Raw genomic sequence first — 20296 nt, 5'->3', positions numbered from 1 at the left:
CCAGACCATCGCAGGGCAACAGAGACAAACAGGACAAACAACCATTTACACACATACTCACACCTAAGGACAATTTAGAGAAGCCAATTAACTCAACATTCATGTTTTTGGACTCTGGGAGGAAGCCGGAGTACACAGAGAGAACCCACGCATGCTCAGGGAGAACATGCAAACTCCAAGCAGATAGACCCCAGGCAAGGCAGCAGTGCTCCTGAACTGATTTCCCAGACTGAATTTAACACGCATGTCAAAGATGTTTAGAATATGGCCATATGCTCCTGCTTTTGATTATGATGCAGTATTTTATTATTCACTAATGCTACAGTTCTGTGTGTAACTTAATGAGTTAATATAGTGATAGAACGGGTCCCTTGAAAACCAGAATTCATTTCTCAATTAGATGAATCCTGTATAAAGTAAAGAGAAATGTCTCCCAGAGTGGCCGTGTGTCACTTTAATGAAAAGTATGAACCTTAACATATATTGTGTACTTGTGGGAAACAGAGCTAATTGCTGTTATGGAGTGCCTGTTCATTGTTAAAACACAAGGGAACAATTGTTAACTGCAAAACCTCAGGCAAATTTCAGGCAAGTTTTTAAATAGACCAGGCAGTTAGATCTACATGTGGACTACTGGGACCAAAAAATGTAGCTCTTTCAAAGTCATGAAAATCTTTAATTGTTAATAACTAGCTATCTAAAGCACCACCATCTCATTACTTACAGCAACATGGGCATTTATTATTGTAAATGAGCATTTAAAGTGTCCTGAAAAGGTTTTCACACTCCTTGAGTTATTTAAACATTGGTTACATTACAAACACAAACTTAGTGTATTTCATCAGAACTTTATTTGACAGAACAGTGGTAAGAGATTATATTTCTATGCGACCCTGTTATATTAATTATGATGAAGCTGTTAGTGAACTACTCTTTTTTTCATCATAATAGAAAAAAAAAATAGACTTAAATACACTGCAATAGACAATAGTCTTAATAGACAAAAATATGACCATTTTGATGATTTTAAACACAGCTTAGACACTGTTAATATCCATAGATTCTTATCTTTATGTTCTACAAGATCAATTATCCTGGGAATGAGCTCATATGTGTGTGCGACAGGCTAACACACATTACAGCATATCTCTTCTTGCTATGACCATTCATTTTTACCAATTCTTCTTTGCAAGAACTATTTAAGCTTTGTGTTGAAATTCTTTCAATTATTAACATGAGAGCAACTCATGAAAACCAAATTTTGGACTCAACTTTGTTGCTGCAAAGAAATCATTTCTTATTAATTAAGCACAGAAGTCGCAATGGACTCTATTATATCCACCCATTGAATTTATTGACTTGTCAGGTTAATTGTTTTTTATGATCCTATGCTAGTCTCAGCCTAATGGGATATCCCCATAATAAAAATGTGTCAACCTCTCTAAGCCTGAGCCAGTGAATCCCTGTAGAACTGACTCAATAAACAAATATGGAGTCAAGCTTTTCATTGGTCATATTAAATTTACTCTCCTCTGTTTACCAAAGCTAATAACTAACAGCATTAGCTGATGCCTTTGGAGGTCCTGCTCCTTGCAATCTTTTTACTTTGATAGGAAAAAAGAAACCAACTGTTTTTTTTACAACTATTTTCCTCTTTCAATCCCAAAATAATGATAAAAAAGTTGAATAGAATTACCTTTTAAGAACTAAAATTAGATAACATAGATTTTTTTTTCTTTAGAAAGACCCATTTTATACCTATTTTCCTGACCAGGCCAACCAGTTGAAAAGACCCCATCAACATTAAACAGCAAATGTCAACCAGAAAATGGTCTTAAAATAATTATATTTGCTGTTTTTGGCAACATCATCAACACCCACAGTTGTGCTGTTTATTCTGAAATATTTTAAGAATTGTACAGCAGGGGTGTTCGGTTAAGCAGCCTTCTTCTTTTCTTTTCTTTTCTTTCCTCTCTTTCTTTTTTTTTATTTCCATGGCCCACTCAGACTTTTATGCTGCAAGAATGTCTCTATGACCCATATTTCCCAGCAGACTGAGAAAAGGTCCCTCTGACTGCCTGTCTGGTTAGCAAAGTAAATATGAAGAAAAATTAGAGCAGCGAGCTGCTCTGTTTAAAATAGGAAACTCCTGTCTTAATATTGCTAAGATTTTGACTGAAATTTCATTGCTACTCTTGCACTTACCACCTGCTTCACTAGTTCCTTGTTAGAGCTGCAGTTGGAGCTTTTAAATTCTGACTGGGAAAGGGAACTCTGGTGGATGATTTCCATGAGAAACCCCTGCATGTCAGTCATCATTCTGCTAAGGGCTAAAAAGAGTCAGATCTGTCTGAGAAGGTGGAAAGGGTTTCCCTGCTCTGATGCCACCCTGCTCAGCACAGTCACAATGCGAGGGCCGGTATTCCTTTTTTCGGTGCTACTTTTGAATATCTTATAAAGTTAACATTGTGGTTCAATTATTAACATGATTATATGAACTGTATATGTATTTTAAAGACTTATTTTCATCTCTAAACACATGCAGGCTGCTGATGCATACGACTCTCTGTTTACCTGTGAATTACAGCTGAGCTTTAAGAGCTGCAGGACAAAAGACACACTTGAATGGCAGCAAACATGCTCCCAGAGAGAAAATTTTCTCTTTTTGTTGTGCTTTAAATAGAAGTAGATAAAAAGAGCAATGACATAGGCTGACCCAGAAAAACATTTCCTTTTCCCTGGTCATGAAAAGGCAGGTACAAACTAGTATTTGATTACTCTTCCTTTTTGTATTGATTCTTTTCCCTGTTCCTGTGCCTACAGATTCATTTAGAAATACATCATTAGTACTGTTGCTTTATAGAAGCATCGTAACTTGAGAGAGATTTCTAAAATAGCTTTAAGACAACAGAGATTTATCAAAAAGATAATGAAACAACTATAGGTACCAATAACGTTTTTATGTAGCAAACCAGCACCTCTATATCTGATGACAAAGTATTACGTGGCTATTCATCATTTTGAAAAAGTATTCTGGTTTTAAGATGATGCCATTTGTTGCTTTCTTGCATAAACTCTATTTCCTAATACCTATGTTTCATTTTTAACCATCTATCAAGCATTAGCTGAGTTCAGTGCACAGCTAAAAAATATCCCCCCATCCAAAATGAACCCAGAATCTTTCTGAATTTTCTGTTTCGTTGTTGGCCTTTGAAAATAAAAGATGAATCCATCTTACTGATCTTTGTCTTGCTTCTTTGTCAGTGGGTATGTTTTAAGCTGTGTCTCTATAAAATCTCCAATCACCACCTAATTTTGAAATCAGTGGTCAAGATATGCAAAAAATTAAAACCTGAAACAAAACAGCAGAATTTAGGAGAGGTGTCATTTATTTTTACCCTTTTACTGCAAAAAGGATTCCTTTAAGACAGAAAAAAAAAAAAAAGCAGGATATTTTTTGTCTTCTTATGGTTGCCTTCCCAAACAGATGCAGTTTCTTTTGAACTGAGCATCCATCTTCATTGTGGAGAACAGAGTGCTGAGGGTTTCCACCTCCTGACCAATTTTCATCCTGTACGCCCCGCGCTATCACACCAATCATTTGAGTGGCAGCCTATCTAACACTAGATCTGTCTTTCTCATTCACCCTCTACCACTTTATCTACGCCTTCCCCCAACAGACTAACTCCACTGCACCTTCCACTGATTTAGAAAAAAACCACACACATGAACCTGGTCGTCTGCTGATGGGAAATCAGATGAATGCCTTACAGTTTGATAAAGTCTGCTGAAAGGTTCCAGTCTGTTAGAAGAGATCAACTAAACAACAGCCTGTATTTCTATTTACACACATATTTGGGTGTGTGTTTCATGGGGGAGTGGAAAAATAACAGGCTGGAAAAGAAAGTGATAGACAAGATGGGAAGATAAGGTTCATGCATGTTCATGTGTGTGCGCAGATTTATCACAGCATATTTATTTATGGAAGTCTCTCGGGAGTGGAGCGCCATTAGTGTGCAAAGGAAGGGAATATGCTGGGGTTGTGCTGGATGTCACACTGAGGTAGTTTCATCACTCCATGCATGCTGTACCTCATTAGCTTGAGCAACACCCTGGATAATATTAACAGCTGCTTCTCTCCAGCATTGTCCATCAGAATGCCACTCTCCAAATAGCAAATATTATTTTGCTGAAAGCAGCTCTGTTACTGATTTATGCAAAGGTTTCTGCAGCTTTTTTTTTTATATTGCATTTTTGATGTCCGTATCAACTGACTTTTAAGTTTAAATGGGGTATTCTGTTTCCAAAACAATCTAAAGATAGTGGGAGGATGCATCGATCCAGGGATCAAATTGAACTCCTCTTGATAGTTTTCAGCTCATTTCTTATGCAGCGACTGCTACTTTAAAGTCCACACAGGTAAGCAGCGAGGTGAGTAAATCAACAAAGCTAAGTGAAAGCTACACTGGGGCCATCATTAGGGGCGGGGCCACCAGGAGAACCTCTCACCCTGCTCCCACTTCATCCGACTCAACTAAAGAGCCGAATTATCCCCACAGACCGCTCAGAGACTTTCCTCAGAGATCAATGAAAACACAGTGTGTGGGTGTGAAGGACTCATCACACTAGAGGGGATCCAAAGTGCACCATCATTTCAGACTGATCGCACAGTTTTATTTTAAACTTTTGAGGTTGATGCATCAATGAAAATGGCTTCTTTAGAGTAGGGGCTGGAAAATACTTTTCTGTGATTCATTCTCCTTCTACTTGCTGAAAACTAGAATCTACTGACATGCTATACTGTAGAAAGTAATTAGGATGTTATAACAAGCTCTGTTTGAAAAGAAAAAAGCTCTGTTTAAAGTACTTTTTATGTCCAAGTGTTTCACTGATGCCTGTTTAAATGATTTAAACTTTGTAATCTAAGACTTTCTTTAATTCTACCTGGAGAGCAAAGCAGAGGTGACAACCTGCACTGAGAAACCTGAGGGTATTCTTTTACTCATTGAACCTCTTGTCTGTGAGGTGTTGTATTCTGTGTTGTTTTCAAGTAATTACAGTTGAACAAATGATCACATTTTAATTAAAAGACTTTTTTTTTCAGTATAAATACCTGCTGCTCAGAGAGATATTAGTATAATAAGTAAATCCCTTTCCTGATATAAACAAATTGGCAAATTAATGGCCATTAATCTTCAAGAGCTTATGATTATCAGGAGCAATAATTATTAACACTTCTGTCAACTACAATAATCAAAACCTATTAGAACCTAAAATCCCTGACACATCTTATATAATTAAATAAAAAAAACTAAAAATATAAAAAACAAAAAACTTTGCCTGTACCTCATTTGAAAACATGTAAAGACTATTAAATAAGTGCTTGTTGAAGCTATCGATCCAATCTTTGCAGTGAGTACTTTTTTTATCTGTTAGCTACAGAGGACATATCTTATCTATAGCCTTGTTTAAGTGAGCCAACCATTGCTGACAGACTAAGTTACTTGGTTAGTTTTATGCTTAGATTCATACATTAGCCTATGATGTTGAAAAATAAAACCCCTTTTCATTTTATTTTTAAAAATGAACCTGGGGTGTTTTTCTCAGCCCTCTGTGATCTGAAGAACTGTTCATTCACCTTGATAGAAAAATCTGGTTCCTTCTGAATAGAATTAACTCCAAATCATGACTGTGCCAACACCATGTTTAACAGTAGTTGTGTTGTACTTTGAGTTTATGGAGTTTCAGATTATATAATATTGTTTTAAACTCTCTAGTAAGGTCTGTCTGGCAATACATTAGGCCTCCGAGGAACATCAGCATTTGTAATATTACTTGTGTTTGATCACCATCAGCACCGTGCCTTGACATGCCTACGTAAAAATGTACTTTTTTTTCTAGTTTTTTTGTTGTTGTTTGTTTTCTCAATAGTATTGGTTTACAAATGGGTAATGCAAGTGCCTTAGTGGCTGTTTGGACATGCAGATGAGCTGTTCATTTTGTTCCAGATGTAACTCCCCAAAGACATGCTGTTCCTTTATAACCGTCCTTCGGTCTTTGAAACATATCTGAACATAGATGACATTTCAGCTTCTGCCGTTCATAGAGGAAGCTTTGGGATAGGTCAGCAGCATTGCTCTCTGTTGCTCTATGTTTGTGTGTCTGTTTGTGTGTTACTCTATCTTAAGCAGATTATTGTAAAGCCTCAGAAAAAAAATAACTAAGATGGTACAGAGTACTTCCCAAACAATATGTGTAAAGTAACTTCCATTCAAATCAAGTAAATAAATAAACTTGGTTCTTACTGAACCAAGTTGGCTTTATTTTCGATAAAAGTTGGCTGTTCTGAGGAGAAACCTTTGTAAGAGGAGGTTTTGGGGGATTTGTCATAAGGTAATGATTAGCAAACATAGTTGAAGAGGAAAAATCTATTTTATTGCAAAATATGGACTTTCTTTCAAGAATCTGATAGAGTACTGACCGATGCTAGATATCAGTAATAATTCTTGTCCCAATTATGGTGTTTGTTTGTTTTTTCTTTTCTTTTCCAAAACCAGAACTTTTTGGAAAGTCAGGCAAGGATTCATTATATTCAGAAACTAGTTTATTTCTAGAAAGAACTGAGGTCATTTTGGCTAAATTATAAAGTCCAGTTTTCCAGCTGAAGTGGAAGGGAGAACAAAAAGTGTATGACACTAAAAGGTTAAAGTTAAGTTATGCAAATCACTACACGGTGCTCCTGTGGTTTTTTTTATCACTTCAAGTGATTCTCTTAGAGTAAAAATATCTATACAAGCCTGACACAGGCACATTAGTCTTTCTTTTTTTCTTCCTTTTAACAAGGCACCTCCTGTAATGGGTAAGGTGCATTGTTATAAGCTAATGGAGATGGGAGCTGCTCATTTGAATGTGACTGCTGAACCTTATCTTTTGGATATCATATAACCTCTCCCTTCTCAAATAAGATGAGATGTGAAGACAACCGATTCTGCCCTCTGCTCATTAGTAAACCATCACAGCAGCATGGCAACACTGTGTTTTGTGTCTATAATGAAATTACATTATGAATAAATATTGGTTTGATATTTAAAAACAGCTTTCTCTTTAAGGTTCAGAGGAAAATTCTGGAAATGTGATGCAACTAACCTGTTCTGTTTGGTTTCAACCACCTCCAGACACATTTTCCCTCTCAACCATATCAAATAAAGAGAGGAATGCCTGCATGAGAAGCAATGACTTGAGAGCAGACGAGCGAGTAACGTCGAGAAAAATCAGTGAAGCAGTGAAAGAAAGTTTAAGCTTAAACTTCTCTCTCTCTCTCTCTCTCTATATATATATATATATATATATATATATATATATATATATATATATATATATATATTTGCATCCCTTTTTTCACATGGTGTCAGGGTAAAAATGCTGGGTGTCTTCTAGGTTTGGCTTAGTGAGCAATGTATTATTCTCTGCATTCACTTCCCCAAACAATCCAGACTGTCACTGAGTGGTTTTACAGTTTATTCTAACATCTAATAAAATTCTAGTTATAAACTTTACACAAACAATAGCTGACAACCTTTAGAGGAGCAATTCCAGCCTCCAAAAACTACTTAATTATGGGATGGGGCTCTATATAGAATTTGATAGAAGGATGTTTCAACTATCTAACTAACTATATTGAGAAAGGGGAGTAATGACACAGAGTGTGTCAGGGAGGGGATTCCAATCTAAGATTGCTCCTCTAAGGGGCAACCATTACAGCCAGGTTGCATGCTCTACCTCCACTCCACGGGTCATTCACAGATGCCCTTTTTTCAATAGCACAGATTTTTAGGGTGTCATTTTTGGCTGTTGTGCTGTGCCTAATTAGCCATTTTAGGGTTTTTAATTGATCATAAGCAGAGGTCAAATTGGTAGAGATGCACAAATCCGATACCTAGATAGACTTAGAGACTTAGACAGGGTTATTTTGTCATTTTGTATACACAAGTGTAAACAAAAAGGAGCTGCTCTTGGCCGCTGCTTTGTAGCACCGCCATGGTAAATAAATAAATAGATAGGATAATGGTTCTGATATTAATCAGTTAGCTGGACCTGATATGAGTAATTTGATACAGATATTGGAGAGCCTATCCAGTGCCTTTTACATGGAACTGTTCTTTCTTTTTGCTGCCTATGTTTTTGTCAATGTTAAAGCCTTCAGCTTTAGATTGAAAATAAATAGATGGGTGCATCTCTAATATTTGTATTGCAGCACATAATGGGAGACCCTAAATGGCTGTTTAACTTGCTTTACCAAGTAGCGTCAACAAAAATATTACTTTAAAAAACTGTATAATTTCAAAGGTTTGGCTTTTCAGTCAGCTGATAATACTGGTTATCAATTTAAGATAATAAATAAATCATCTCTGTTGTGCTCAAACTCTGCATCATTAAGGTTAAAAAAAGTATTATTACATGGTTTTTCGAGGATTTTTATTAGCACAGGAGAAAGGAATTTGGGATTCAAATAGATTTCTGTACTCAAACTGGTTTTCAAGTTCTAATAAAACACAACCTGACACCGAGAGAAAAAGAGAAGGAGAACAGAAAAAGCAACATCAATGCAGCCATACTGAACCTGTGTAGTAAAGTGGGTAAACCCCTGAAATAAAAAAATAAAAAAAACAAATTAGTAACTTTTCCTGGAAAGAAATTGATCAAAGTTTCTTTTACAGTTTATTAAAGATCAGAGTCAAAGATCTGAACTTTATTTGTTATAGTATCACTGCATTGTTTTGCTTTTTTCCCATGATGAATTAGTTGTTTATCTTTGCAGGGGCCAACTCCTTCCTCCATTCTGCTGCTGCCAAATCTTGACAAGAAGAGTAAAGCCCTGGCAGCACTTGTGTCATGTAGCCACGGCCGTGAGAGCTTGGAGATGGACTGAATCCAACAAGTATAGTCCCTGTCAACAACATTCCAATCTATTATTCAGCCATGCAGCTGGAAGCTGACCTTTTCAATCACAGCCTACTTGGTGAGCAATGAAAAGTCTAGTGTGCCAAAAAGAAGCTTAAAAGGAAGCAGGTGTTGGTTTTAAGTGTAAACCTTTTCGAAAGTTCTGCTTTAGCCTTATGGTGACCACTAAGCCCCACACCACTCTACATCTTCTTGAGTGGATGTTCTTTCTCTGACAAGCCTGCGTGAAAAATTAATGAAGCAATGCAGCAAAGTAGTCGTGCCTCTGTCCCCTCACTATTGACCTCTCACCTTAACGTCAGTGTCACTAAGGAGCTCTGCAGCCTCACCAGCACCGGAGTGTGAAGAGAAGAAAATGGAACGACAGATAAGAGATGTTGCTGAAAAGAAAGGAGTGGGTTTGTTAGGTCTGTCAAAAGAAGATAGTGTGTAGATGGGATGTACATCCAGTGTGCTGCCTCAGGTGGCTTGTGTGATAAGCTAATGTAGCATGCTAGATCACCTCTCTGTGTGGAAACTGGCACTGAAAAGTCTCAAAAGGCATCAGTCACCTGCTACTTCTTCCCCAAGACACTGCATGAGCATGTGTAGAACAAACTGAAGGAAGCCCTCTCTATAACCTGACTTACCCTTGATTTTTACTGCAAGCAGGTGAGCATCTTAGGGAAAAAAACTTTACTTGTTTGCATGTTTCATTTCTATGTTAATTTGGGATTTGTTACATGCAGTGGTGTCCACTAGATCAGCAGCAATAGTAAATTCTTGATCATTTGTAGCTTTTCAATTTGGAGTTTACTGTCTATATTTTTCATCTTCCTGTTACAGTCCAAAAGTATAAAGCCAATATTTGATTAATCAGTGAGTGTAGGCTCTAATTTGAGTCTGCATCTGGACCCAAATTAATCCGTCTTTACGTTAAACATAATCTCAAAAAACTCATTACATCCCTCTGCAGGATAAAGCAAAAGATTAGAGTTATCATTTGATGATGTTGCACTCATTAAAATTGTTGCATATAAATCTAATTGTAATTGTTAAATTCACAGAAATTTTATGTATGTAATATGTAAAATAAAAAATACATTTTAGGTCAGATTTTTATTTTTTTTCCCCAGTTTTTATTCTCATTACACTGTCACAAGTACAGAGCAACGAAATGAATTCTCTGCATTTAACCCATCCCCTTGGGGAGCAGTGGGCTGCCATTGTGCGGCGCCCGGGAAGCAGTGTGGGATTAAGGGTCTTTGCTCAGGGACCGAGAGTGGTACTCTGTGGGAGTGGGACTCAAATTCAAAGCTCTATGGCTTAAACACTAGGCTGTCAATCACCTCTTTATTAATACTGCATGCACACTAAAAATATATTTTAAGTTTACTTTTTATTTCATAAGTAAACTTAAAATAGCAGCAATAATGCTTTTTTTTTTCTTTGTTTATAAATAATGAAGCCCCTCGAAGAAATATGGAAAAAGCGTTAAAATAAACATTTTATCACAGTAGTATAAATTCAAAAGCCTGAGAATAATTAAGCATAAAAAAACAACCTTTAGCTAGAAAATGTTTTAGTTTTTAATTTTTTTATCTTATAAGATTTTATAGAGGAAGACTAACTAAACAATTAAATAAAAGAACTAAAAGAAGGGTTTTATTAAAAAGGGAATTTTTGAGTGATTTTGTCACAAACAAAGGATTTTATCCCTTACTAATAAAATAAGATAAAACACCACATACAGCATGAAAGATGACTTTACATACAAAGTTTTCAAGCTAAATTGTTAAATATTGTTTGAAGATTTATGAAGATAAAATATGCTCTTTTGCTCAAAATATAGGAAAAAAAGATCAAGTTTATGTCAACCTGATTAAAAGACATTTTGTTAATTTACGCTCAAGTTTTAAGTGTCTTGAGAAAAATATTTATGGAATGGAAACTGGGCATGCCAGTGGTGGCTGCTGGGTTCTGACACATGGGAGGTTCAATGGTCTGGCCACTGTCAGTCAAAAATCCTTAAAGCTACAATGTTTAATTTGTATAATCAGGCTCCCCTGATCATTAGTGGTCCATTTTCAGCATCTAGCCTCTAGAGCCTAACCTTGACCTGCCGTTTTCTGTTCCTGCTCTGTTGCCGTGGCAGATTCATTCAACGTCACGCCATCCTCCTCACGCTTTTAACAACCTTTGCTATTCTGCTTCAATCCTCTGCAGATAGATCTAGCTACCCCGGGCCAACTGTAGCCTCTTCTGGGCCATCAGCTTACTTCCTGAGCTAGCAGTGACAAGATGCTGCCTCTGCGGTTCCTAACAGAGCAGCATAGCCTGCCTGCTTTTCCCGGTTCTGGAGCTCATTCTACAGCCTTGTTCTCACACTGATTCCCCGCTAGTTCTGCCTGAGCTCAGGAACGCCATCTCCCCTTACCTCCTTTTCCCAGGTGATTCATCCCCCTGTTTTGGGCACTCTGAGCAAAACAAACATGTACAAGGGGCAGAACAACGATGCAAGTCTATCCAGAAAAATCGTTAGAAATCGCTCGTCTTCGTAATAACCAGGCTTCTGCCGGTAGTAGCTGGTGTAAGTCTAGTTTACATAGATAATTTTATAAATAGTATTTTATGTTTTGTGTAGGATTGTATATAGGCCTAACTTGCCGCAGTCCCATTTTAGTGTAAAAGCAATCTCTACGGTGGCTAGTTTGTCAACTTTGTTCTGCCGTAGCGGAAAAGATGTTTGTCTCAACAAGTGTGAACAAGCTCCTATTTAATTAGAAATAGCTACTTCTAAGGCAAGGCAAAAATAAAGTTGGAGACTTTCAGTTCATAGATGATAATGAATAATATACATTTAGAATATATATAATATTTATGTTGGTGAATTATTGCTCACTGTACCTTACAGTATGTTTGCCAATTAGCATCGAGGAGCCAGCTTCACCACCCTCCCCTGCTCCACAGACCCTCTAAGAGGTTTAATCTCACTGGAAGTGACGACTTTTGGCGTGTTATCCTATCAGGGCTCTACTTCCTGAATAGACTGAGGCTCAAACCTCAACAGGGATTTCTCATAAAGAGCGACAGGCAGAGTCATGCTGGTCCAGATCGGAGGGGAGATCGCGTCTGAGAGTGGAATAAACAGCTGATAAATGAGCTCATAAAATCAGGCGTATTTAAGAGCATATTTAATACATTTTAACAACTACATTTATGAAGTTTGACAATGCATATTTTACCAATAATTGTGAGAAATTTACTGGGGAGATTTAGTGTCCCTGGTATTCAATAACAAATTGCCATCAGTGCATTCATGATGTTTTGATGTCTACTTTTCAGCATAAAGTTTGTTTGTTTGGAGGTTTCACATGGAAGAGTGAAGGCTGTTGATGCTGTCTGTCACTTATACTGATGTGATGAAATATACATGGTCAATCACATGTACAGCTTTGAATCCATATTGTTTGGTGATTAATAAATTCAGAATACAAATATAGAAATGAAATCAGTGTTTGAAGAGATACACATGTGCAAACTTTTTACAGCCTTCATCTGCTAAAAACTCCAGCTCTGCTGCCACAGACATCAAATCTTTAGATACTTCAATATCAGAAAAACACTTCCTTCTTACAACTCTCTGCTTGTGCATGATTATGATATTTAAAACGATATTGAGACATTTCTGTCCCATTGATGTGAATTTCTTGGTTTATACTTTGTATCTGCTCTAGGCTATGAATATACAAGCAAACCCAAAGCCAGGTGTAGGTAAATGAAATAATGTATGGCCAGGCTGTAGATTAGGTCATTTGTGCAGACATGTAATCAGTCAAACATGAAGCAGACCCACAAACAGAAGACAGATGCTTGCAGGCAAATTGTGCATGCTGTCCACGTTGGTAACACAGCACTTCCATCAATGAAGAAAGTAATTTATCCGCCACAGTAGCATGGAGCCTTTCTCCATCTACTGATCGCTGTGAGACGTGTGAACTTCTTTAACATCCTAATTTATTCACCACTGTTCCTTGAACAAGTTTGAGTAAAACTTTAGCTCCAATGGGCGATTAAAATGCCTAAACATTCCAGCTAAAACAAAGAAGTTTAGATAAAAGCCTCTGTTAGAATGGCAAAGTTAAAGCTCTGTTCTACATCCAAAATATAATCCGACGTTTCATGATGTGAAAAATCTTTGTCCTATCCCAAGGTTCAAAATATGTACATATTTTTTCACAACACTGTTAGAATTTTGTGGTTCTCACAATAGCTTTCAGACACTAAATGGAAACATTTTTTTCTTTATCTTTTGTCTATCCTTTCAGATAGACAAATTAGCTTTCATTCTGCTCAGATGAAATGCTGTTCACATGTTTCCGAAAAGCTGATAAAAGCGGCGTGTTAAATCAATAATGCTAATTTCCACCATTTTTAGATAGCTTCCTTAGAGCTGCCAGATTACCACTGAGGAATGGCTTCAATTTTAGAGGTTTTAGTTTGAGAGCTAAGAAAGCTGGACAAAAAAACTTACATTTCCTGAATATACTAGCCATAGGATAATATATATATTTGCCATAGGATATATATATATACTTGCATCTATATTTGCAAATTAAGATCAATAAAGCTTCACATTATTGATGAGTGTGTGCTAGTTGTGTTGTGTTTCTTGGAATAATGAGAGGAGATGATCCAGCAGAAAAGACATGAAACATGTAGGGATGATGAAGAGGAAAAAACAAAGATAGAGACTCCTTAATCTCTCTGTCAATAAAACAGACTCTCCTCCTGACTTGGCACTGGCCCACAGGGCGATATATAGCTCCGTAATCAGTCTGGCAGCTGGGAAACTGTGCACCATAAATTTATGGCTATTCAAAGCTCACCTAAGCGCGGCAAAGGAGATGCCGTTACCCGGCAACAAAACAAACTCGTATAATATGGCCTATGTAATTCTGAGCAAGAGTGCACGGAGGGAGCAAGAGGAAGCTAAAGAGAAACCAAGGAAATGATCAGTGTTAGTGCTAAGTAGAGACTAAACAGCTGATTTACCTCTGAACTCCCTGCTTTCCATCTCAGCCACTGCTGCACTAACACTAAAACTTTGCCATCATATTTCCTAGACCCTCTTTAGTGATGGAGAACTCCACATCAAACCTGTTTAATGCAGATTTTCTTAGTTTTCAAAAGCAAAACATTCACCTTGCCAGATTGGGAGAACAATCAGTTTAGCAGCATTAGAAGAAATCTGTGGACTACGGCATCCCTGCTCAGCTCTAAGCCACAGCCTGGATGCACACAGACATCCCAGACTTCCAAACAACAAAGCAAATGCTTACAGTGAACTCAATTGGAAATATTTGATGTGTAGTAAGAAGTGCAGTTAAGTGCCCTCTGGTCATGGCAGCCTGTGTCATGCTGGGATGAGGAGTTTCTGTGCAATTAGCTCACACTGCCTCAACCAGAGCACAAGAAGCAAAGCCTGCACATGTCAGCAGATCCTTTTTTTTCCACTCACACAGATGCAGTGATGAAAATCTAAATGATGATATTTATATAGAACATATATGTACATCATGTACATATGGTTTGAATCTACAGTACGGTGCTAAAATATAATTTTTCTTCTTCAATTCTTCAATTTCAGACCGTTTTAAAACAACGGTTTTATTACATCCACACTTTCTGTTGTGATAAATACGCTTCCTTTGATGTTTTATTTTTATATACAAAAGACAGAACTAAGGTGGTGTGACAGTCACAGACTCTGCCCTTCATTGCTCTGTTGTTAGGAAAAAATGACGTGTTTGGGATTGAGTTCTGCAGTCTCAGGAGGAGAGGTTATGGCTTCTTAGAGACCTTACTTACAATAAAAGCATCAGGTGTCATACATGTTTTAGTCAGCCTCTGTCCTTCAGGTTGAAATCCAGCATTACTTTTGCCCAATCAAAAATGAAACATGACTGAAATATAGATGAGACCCTACCTGTTTTTTTGGACAACAATTTAATAGATTTCCTTTTTTTAAGTTTCAGGAGCAAACTGTCTCAGACTAAAATGTTCAAAAAATGTTATTTATGATTTTATTTATATGTTAAATTTGTTGAATTGCATCCTAGCATTGCATATATCAGCCTTGGTAATGTTATCTATAAATATGATAATGAAATGAATCAGATTACGGTGTTTACAAAGTAGAAAATAAATTATCTAAGGACGTTTTTTTTTTATATATATTTTTTTACATAACATTAAAATAGCAAAAAAATCATAAGTAAGACAGCTCTGCGATCGATTGCGTTTTGTAACCACTGACTGATATCAGATTCTAAAAGTATGATCAGTACGGGTAAAAATACTTTAGCATTTCATAGTAAAGTAGTACTGATTCAGATTTTGAACAGTATGTGTAAAACAATCTGTTGTCTATTATAATGTCATAAAAAATAGAACATGCTAACTTTTCATAGTTATAATAAAGGCTTCTGAAACAACTATACCGGTAGTTATTTAGATGCATTAATTAAAGAAAAATCTAGAAAAGATGGAAGATAGATTAAGATGTTATTTAGACATAAAGTATATTTTAACAAAAACACTTAGCAGGTATTAAACATTATTTTCATTAAGCCCTCATTGTTTAATCAAAACTGTTTTATTGGTCCGCAGACACTTTTTATGGTCTCTCATTAAAAGAACAAACAACTGAAGATGAAAATATGGAGGGAAAAATGTCAAAGGTTTTAAAAGTTTTAATGGGTACACCCTAATAACCTTAATCTCCTTCTTTTACATTTTCTTGGGGATTTAGGCCAATTAATGCAGTTATATTAAAAAAGAAGAAAAACTGTAGCACACTACGTCTAATGGCTTAGCTGATTCAAATAAAGTCTAATTAAGTGGAGTTACTGATTATTCCAGGACTCTGTAACAAATGAATCTTTACATGTTTGTGTTTTTACATTATAAGAATATTTTCAAATAACTGAAAATGAGCAGAAAGATTATTTAAATCTGACCTATCAAATATTATGCATGGTAAAGTGGTCATATTTTACAGTTCAAGCTCCTTCTTGCTCATTAACCTGATGGTCTTATTCCTCTGCGGCCGAAGATCAGACCCCAGCAGTGTTTACTCTAATGGTGCATGTGTTCAAGCAGCGTAGCTGAATATTTAAGACAAAATAATTACCAGTCTCTGCAACACAAGGTCAGAGATGGATCGGGTTCCTTAAATAGACGAGTAACATTAATTATGTAGGAACTCTTGTTCAAAGAGGTGTTTGAAATTTCTTTTGAGAAATGATTTGACCATCACCGCTCAAAGTGCTCAGCTTGCTTTTTACCTACAGGAGGTCTCTCTAATGCATCTTTGAGACTGACCCAATCCTCTGGGGAATATATAGAAAAGAAGATCTGAAAGATCTGCACATAATTTAAGCCATTTTCTGTATTGTGTTTTTCTTTTTCTTTCTTTTTATTCAGCATTTAATCCAGATCACCTTTAACTACTCTGTTCTCTTACATTAATCTGACAATCAGTAATGGCCCTCAAATATGCATTTTGTTTACTGTACATACACGATAAATCATTCCAATTATAATTTTTGAGCGGGTGATACATGTACAGTATTTCTGTAAGTAGAATAATTAAGGTTATATTGCTTAAACTGCATAAATCCACAACCAAGATTGCTGTTAATGAACAGGTGGAACTCTATGTGTACTGAATAATGACAAAGTTATATCTTAACTGTTTTCTTCATTTAAAGGTGTTGTTTACATGGCAGCGCTCATTGATTCAGCAAAGTGGAGTTCTTTTCTTCCTGGACTGTGAGCTATGAGCCTCTTAATGAGTTGGATGATTGAATACTGAGCTGGAAATGAGACAGAGGTGGCAAATGAAGCCAAGAGGGTTGAGTGTGAGCAAGTGGGTGGGTGGGTGTGATGTGAAGGGCTAAAAATACATATTTTGCACAGGAAGGTTCTCTAACAGTAAGTGACAAGGCTCCTTCCTGTCCGGCTTGCTGTTGCTGAAAAACAAAGATTCATTAATTATCTCCAGTTATCCGTGTGCTAACACCAGCCTAGCTCGTATTATCGGACTGAAACCAATAAAGGAACACAATGCACGGTGTCATGTTTTCCAAATAACAAAAGCTACTCGGAACAAAAGATTTTAATAATACCCTAAAAAGAAAAAAAGAACAAATGAGCCTTTGAAAAAATGCAAGCACTTCATTTCATGTCATTGATTATACAGAAAGGAAAAAAAAAGTCTCTGGAGTGTTGGGTTTTACACCAACCTGTGAGTGAGCTTTATATAACTTTACTTTGCAGACTGTTTTAATATTCACCTGATGGTTTTTCATTAACTAAAGCTGCTGATAGTGATAGATGTCAATCTTACAGTGTCTTGCAAAGGTACATTCATGTCCATTAAACCTTTATAAATGTTTTCATGTTTGTTTTTATATGGATTTAAAGGGACTGACCAACAAAAGTTTTTTGTATGAATAAAACCTGAAAAGCATAGAATGCATTTAACTCAGCCATCACAAGAATGAATTCTTCTGCAGCCTCCAGCAGATCTTCTCCTTGTCTTTAACTTAATCTGTCTTTCCATCAGTTTTAACCAGTTTCCTGACCCTGCTGAGTAAATTCATTCCCATTGCATGCTACTGCCTCTAGTATGTTATACAATAGGAATAGTATGTTCAAGATGACATGATGTTTCTTTTCTACCAAAGATATCATTTTGAATGTGGGCTATGACGCTTACAGCTTATTGTCCATACAAGGCCAGTGCACCTTCTTCAACATGTCTGGAAATTTCTTTTAGAAAAGTTTTCTTATTATATTCTTTGAGCAACAGCTTTTTTCTGTCCTGCCCTGTGTTTGGCAGATTTGTTATGACTAACAACGTTCTCTGATGATACAGTCTCCTACCTAGATTTTACATCCCTGCAGCTACTCAGGTGTTACAAAAGGGCCCTCTAGCTGCTTGTCAGGCTGGTGTTCTTCGTGCTGGCCAGTTAAGGTGGATGCCCATGTCATTGTAGAGTTACAATTATGCCAACACTATGTATTCAAATTATGCATTTGATAACACTGTGTCAAAAGCTTACATTGATGCTTCTGGCTTGATCCCGAATAACAAACATTAAAAAAAAATTATTAAAAACCTGCATCTTTATCAGTTAGAGTTAAACACTGATGAAATCTTTTTACTAGACAGCTGATATCTGAAGGCTATTGGTTGGACTTGATTTTATGAAGATGTATCAGAGTTAAAAGAAATATTAGTTTTTGCTGCTAAGAAATATACAAAATTATAAGTCTTGACTATTTTCAACATTTCAATAAAAAAAACTGTTTTAAATTTGAATGATTTGGGAACACTTTTTGCAAAGCACATGGAGTAAGGAATGCCTGATCCCAGTGCTCCAGAGGTTGTTTTTTACCTTAGCAGCAAACGATGAGCTTGGCTTCTCCAACAGGTCCCACAACTTCTTCCTCTTCTCTGAGCAGCATGTGGTAGTGAACTCTTCTCCCTCTCTCTCCCTCATATTCTCAGCCTCCCTCTTCAATTCCTCGTTCATCTGCTCTTTCTTCTGGTGATACCGCGCCTGACAGCAGGACTCCAGGTAGATCTCATCAATGCCCCAGAAGTCCAGCTCCTGGCTGAAGGAGAGGGCGCACATCTCCTCCATCATGTGCAGCTTCCCGGTACGGTAGAAGTTCAGGATGGAGGTGAAGGCACCAGGGTGCCGGTCGAAGAAATACTCGTTGTTATCTAGGCTATAGTCGTCGCATATCTCCATGATGGACTCGTGCGTGTTGCAGTCCCGCAGCTTGCCCAGTCTTGTACGGGGCAGCCTCTCTAGGGTCCTCCAGAGGACCTCGTGGAGAAGTCCCCCAACATTGAGTCTCACCCGGCGGGAGTGTGTTTTGGTCCGGATGATGTCTATGGTGTCTGGAGGCAGCGTGGTGGTCGACCGGGGGCCGGTTTTAATCATCTTCGCTCAGGTCAGTTGGAAACTCTGAGAACCCGGGAGACGCAGTCTGGATGATTAAGAAGACATGATCCTGGAGATGACCGCATCAGGACCCCCTTCGTTTCTTGTGCTTTGGAAAAAAAAGGAGATATATTCAATTATTCAGCGACTGCTGAGCGGGCACAGCCGGTGTCCTACAGCAGCAATGTCAGGTGGTTTATCCACTCATCAGAGAACCAAATAGATATTTTAATCAGCTTTAAGAGGCACAGCCGATTTTCCTGCTGACACGGGAGAGGGACAGCGGGGCCAATGATAAACTTGGACTCCGAATGGGAACGCTGTCCAGTGCTGAAACGCCCCCCACCACCAATCTGCCACTCCCGCTGCTTAGGTGCTCTCCGAGGTGCTGAAATCTGTCAGTATGGGTGGAAAGGCAGCTGGTTCGGTTTCAAACTTGTCATATCATGAGGCTGTTATGTGAATCCAGAGCTGAGCCGTTCTTGTATTAAGCCATACTAATACTGACACCGATTATCAACTTTGATTAAGAACCCTTAACACACCGTGTTATCCCCTAAGCAGACCCAGATGGCCCCTTTATGTAAATATCACTATTCATCCCCCCACCTTCCTAATGTAAGCTTTTTAAGATTCTTTAAAAACAATAAACAAAACAATAAACTTTAATGAGCGCAATTTATATAAACCCAACGCTCAGCCAACTCCGAAATATTGATTTTACATTAAACAAATATAAGTTAATGACATATTTTCAAAAAGTCAGATGAATAACTACACTTACGCGTCTCCCTGGTGTGACGATTCGCCTGATGAGGAAAAATCAGCATCATTTCATGTGTAACTGCGATACAACTTGTTAAGCCCGCCGCTGCCTCATTCGCTTTGCTTGGAGCCCAGAGATGCATCATCAGCCGCGCTCCATGATGGAAAATATAATGTCAAAACATATATGAAAAAAATGACAGCAAAAAGTCCTGTGTGTCCTGCGAACCACTTCTGGAGTGAATCAACAAGTAGACTCCGGGATGAAGCTAGGAAAGCTCTCTGTTTGCCGCCTTTCTGCAGCTTCCTCAGAGTGGAGTGACTGTGGCTGTGGATGGGATGCTGCTCAGGCTGTTTTCTTTTTTTCTTCTCAGGCTCCTCCAGTGAAGTTAACCCTCACAAAGCCAGAGCGGGGTAGCTGAGTGCTTTTTGCTACTTGGACGAATTGTCGCAGATCTTGAAAATAACAAGAAGAGGTGGATTACTAGAAATTGCTTGATGTGGTTATAGAAAAGTTTTTTTTATGGGTCGCATGATCTATATTAAATAGTGAGAGAAAAAATATGCGC

General features: G+C 37.5%; 1 protein-coding gene across 1 annotated transcript in view; it reads right to left on the bottom strand.

Annotated features, from left to right (window-relative positions):
- Positions 1-20020, bottom strand: part of LOC107093331 (potassium voltage-gated channel subfamily B member 1-like) — a 48928-nt gene extending 28908 nt beyond the window's left edge. The window contains exons 1-2 of the mRNA XM_015388329.1: positions 19747-20020; positions 18408-19071 (exon numbers count right to left, since the gene is read on the bottom strand). Coding sequence (XP_015243815.1) covers positions 18408-18962 — 555 coding nt within the window. The 5' untranslated portion in view covers positions 18963-19071; positions 19747-20020. The remainder of the gene's footprint in view (positions 1-18407; positions 19072-19746) is intronic.
- Between the last annotated feature and the right edge of the window lie 276 nt (positions 20021-20296).

This window comes from Cyprinodon variegatus, unplaced genomic scaffold, assembly GCF_000732505.1.
Source record: "Cyprinodon variegatus isolate N-32 unplaced genomic scaffold, C_variegatus-1.0 Scaffold420, whole genome shotgun sequence".
Taxonomy (NCBI): domain Eukaryota; kingdom Metazoa; phylum Chordata; class Actinopteri; order Cyprinodontiformes; family Cyprinodontidae; genus Cyprinodon; species Cyprinodon variegatus.
This window is presented reverse-complemented; position numbering and strand designations above follow the sequence as displayed.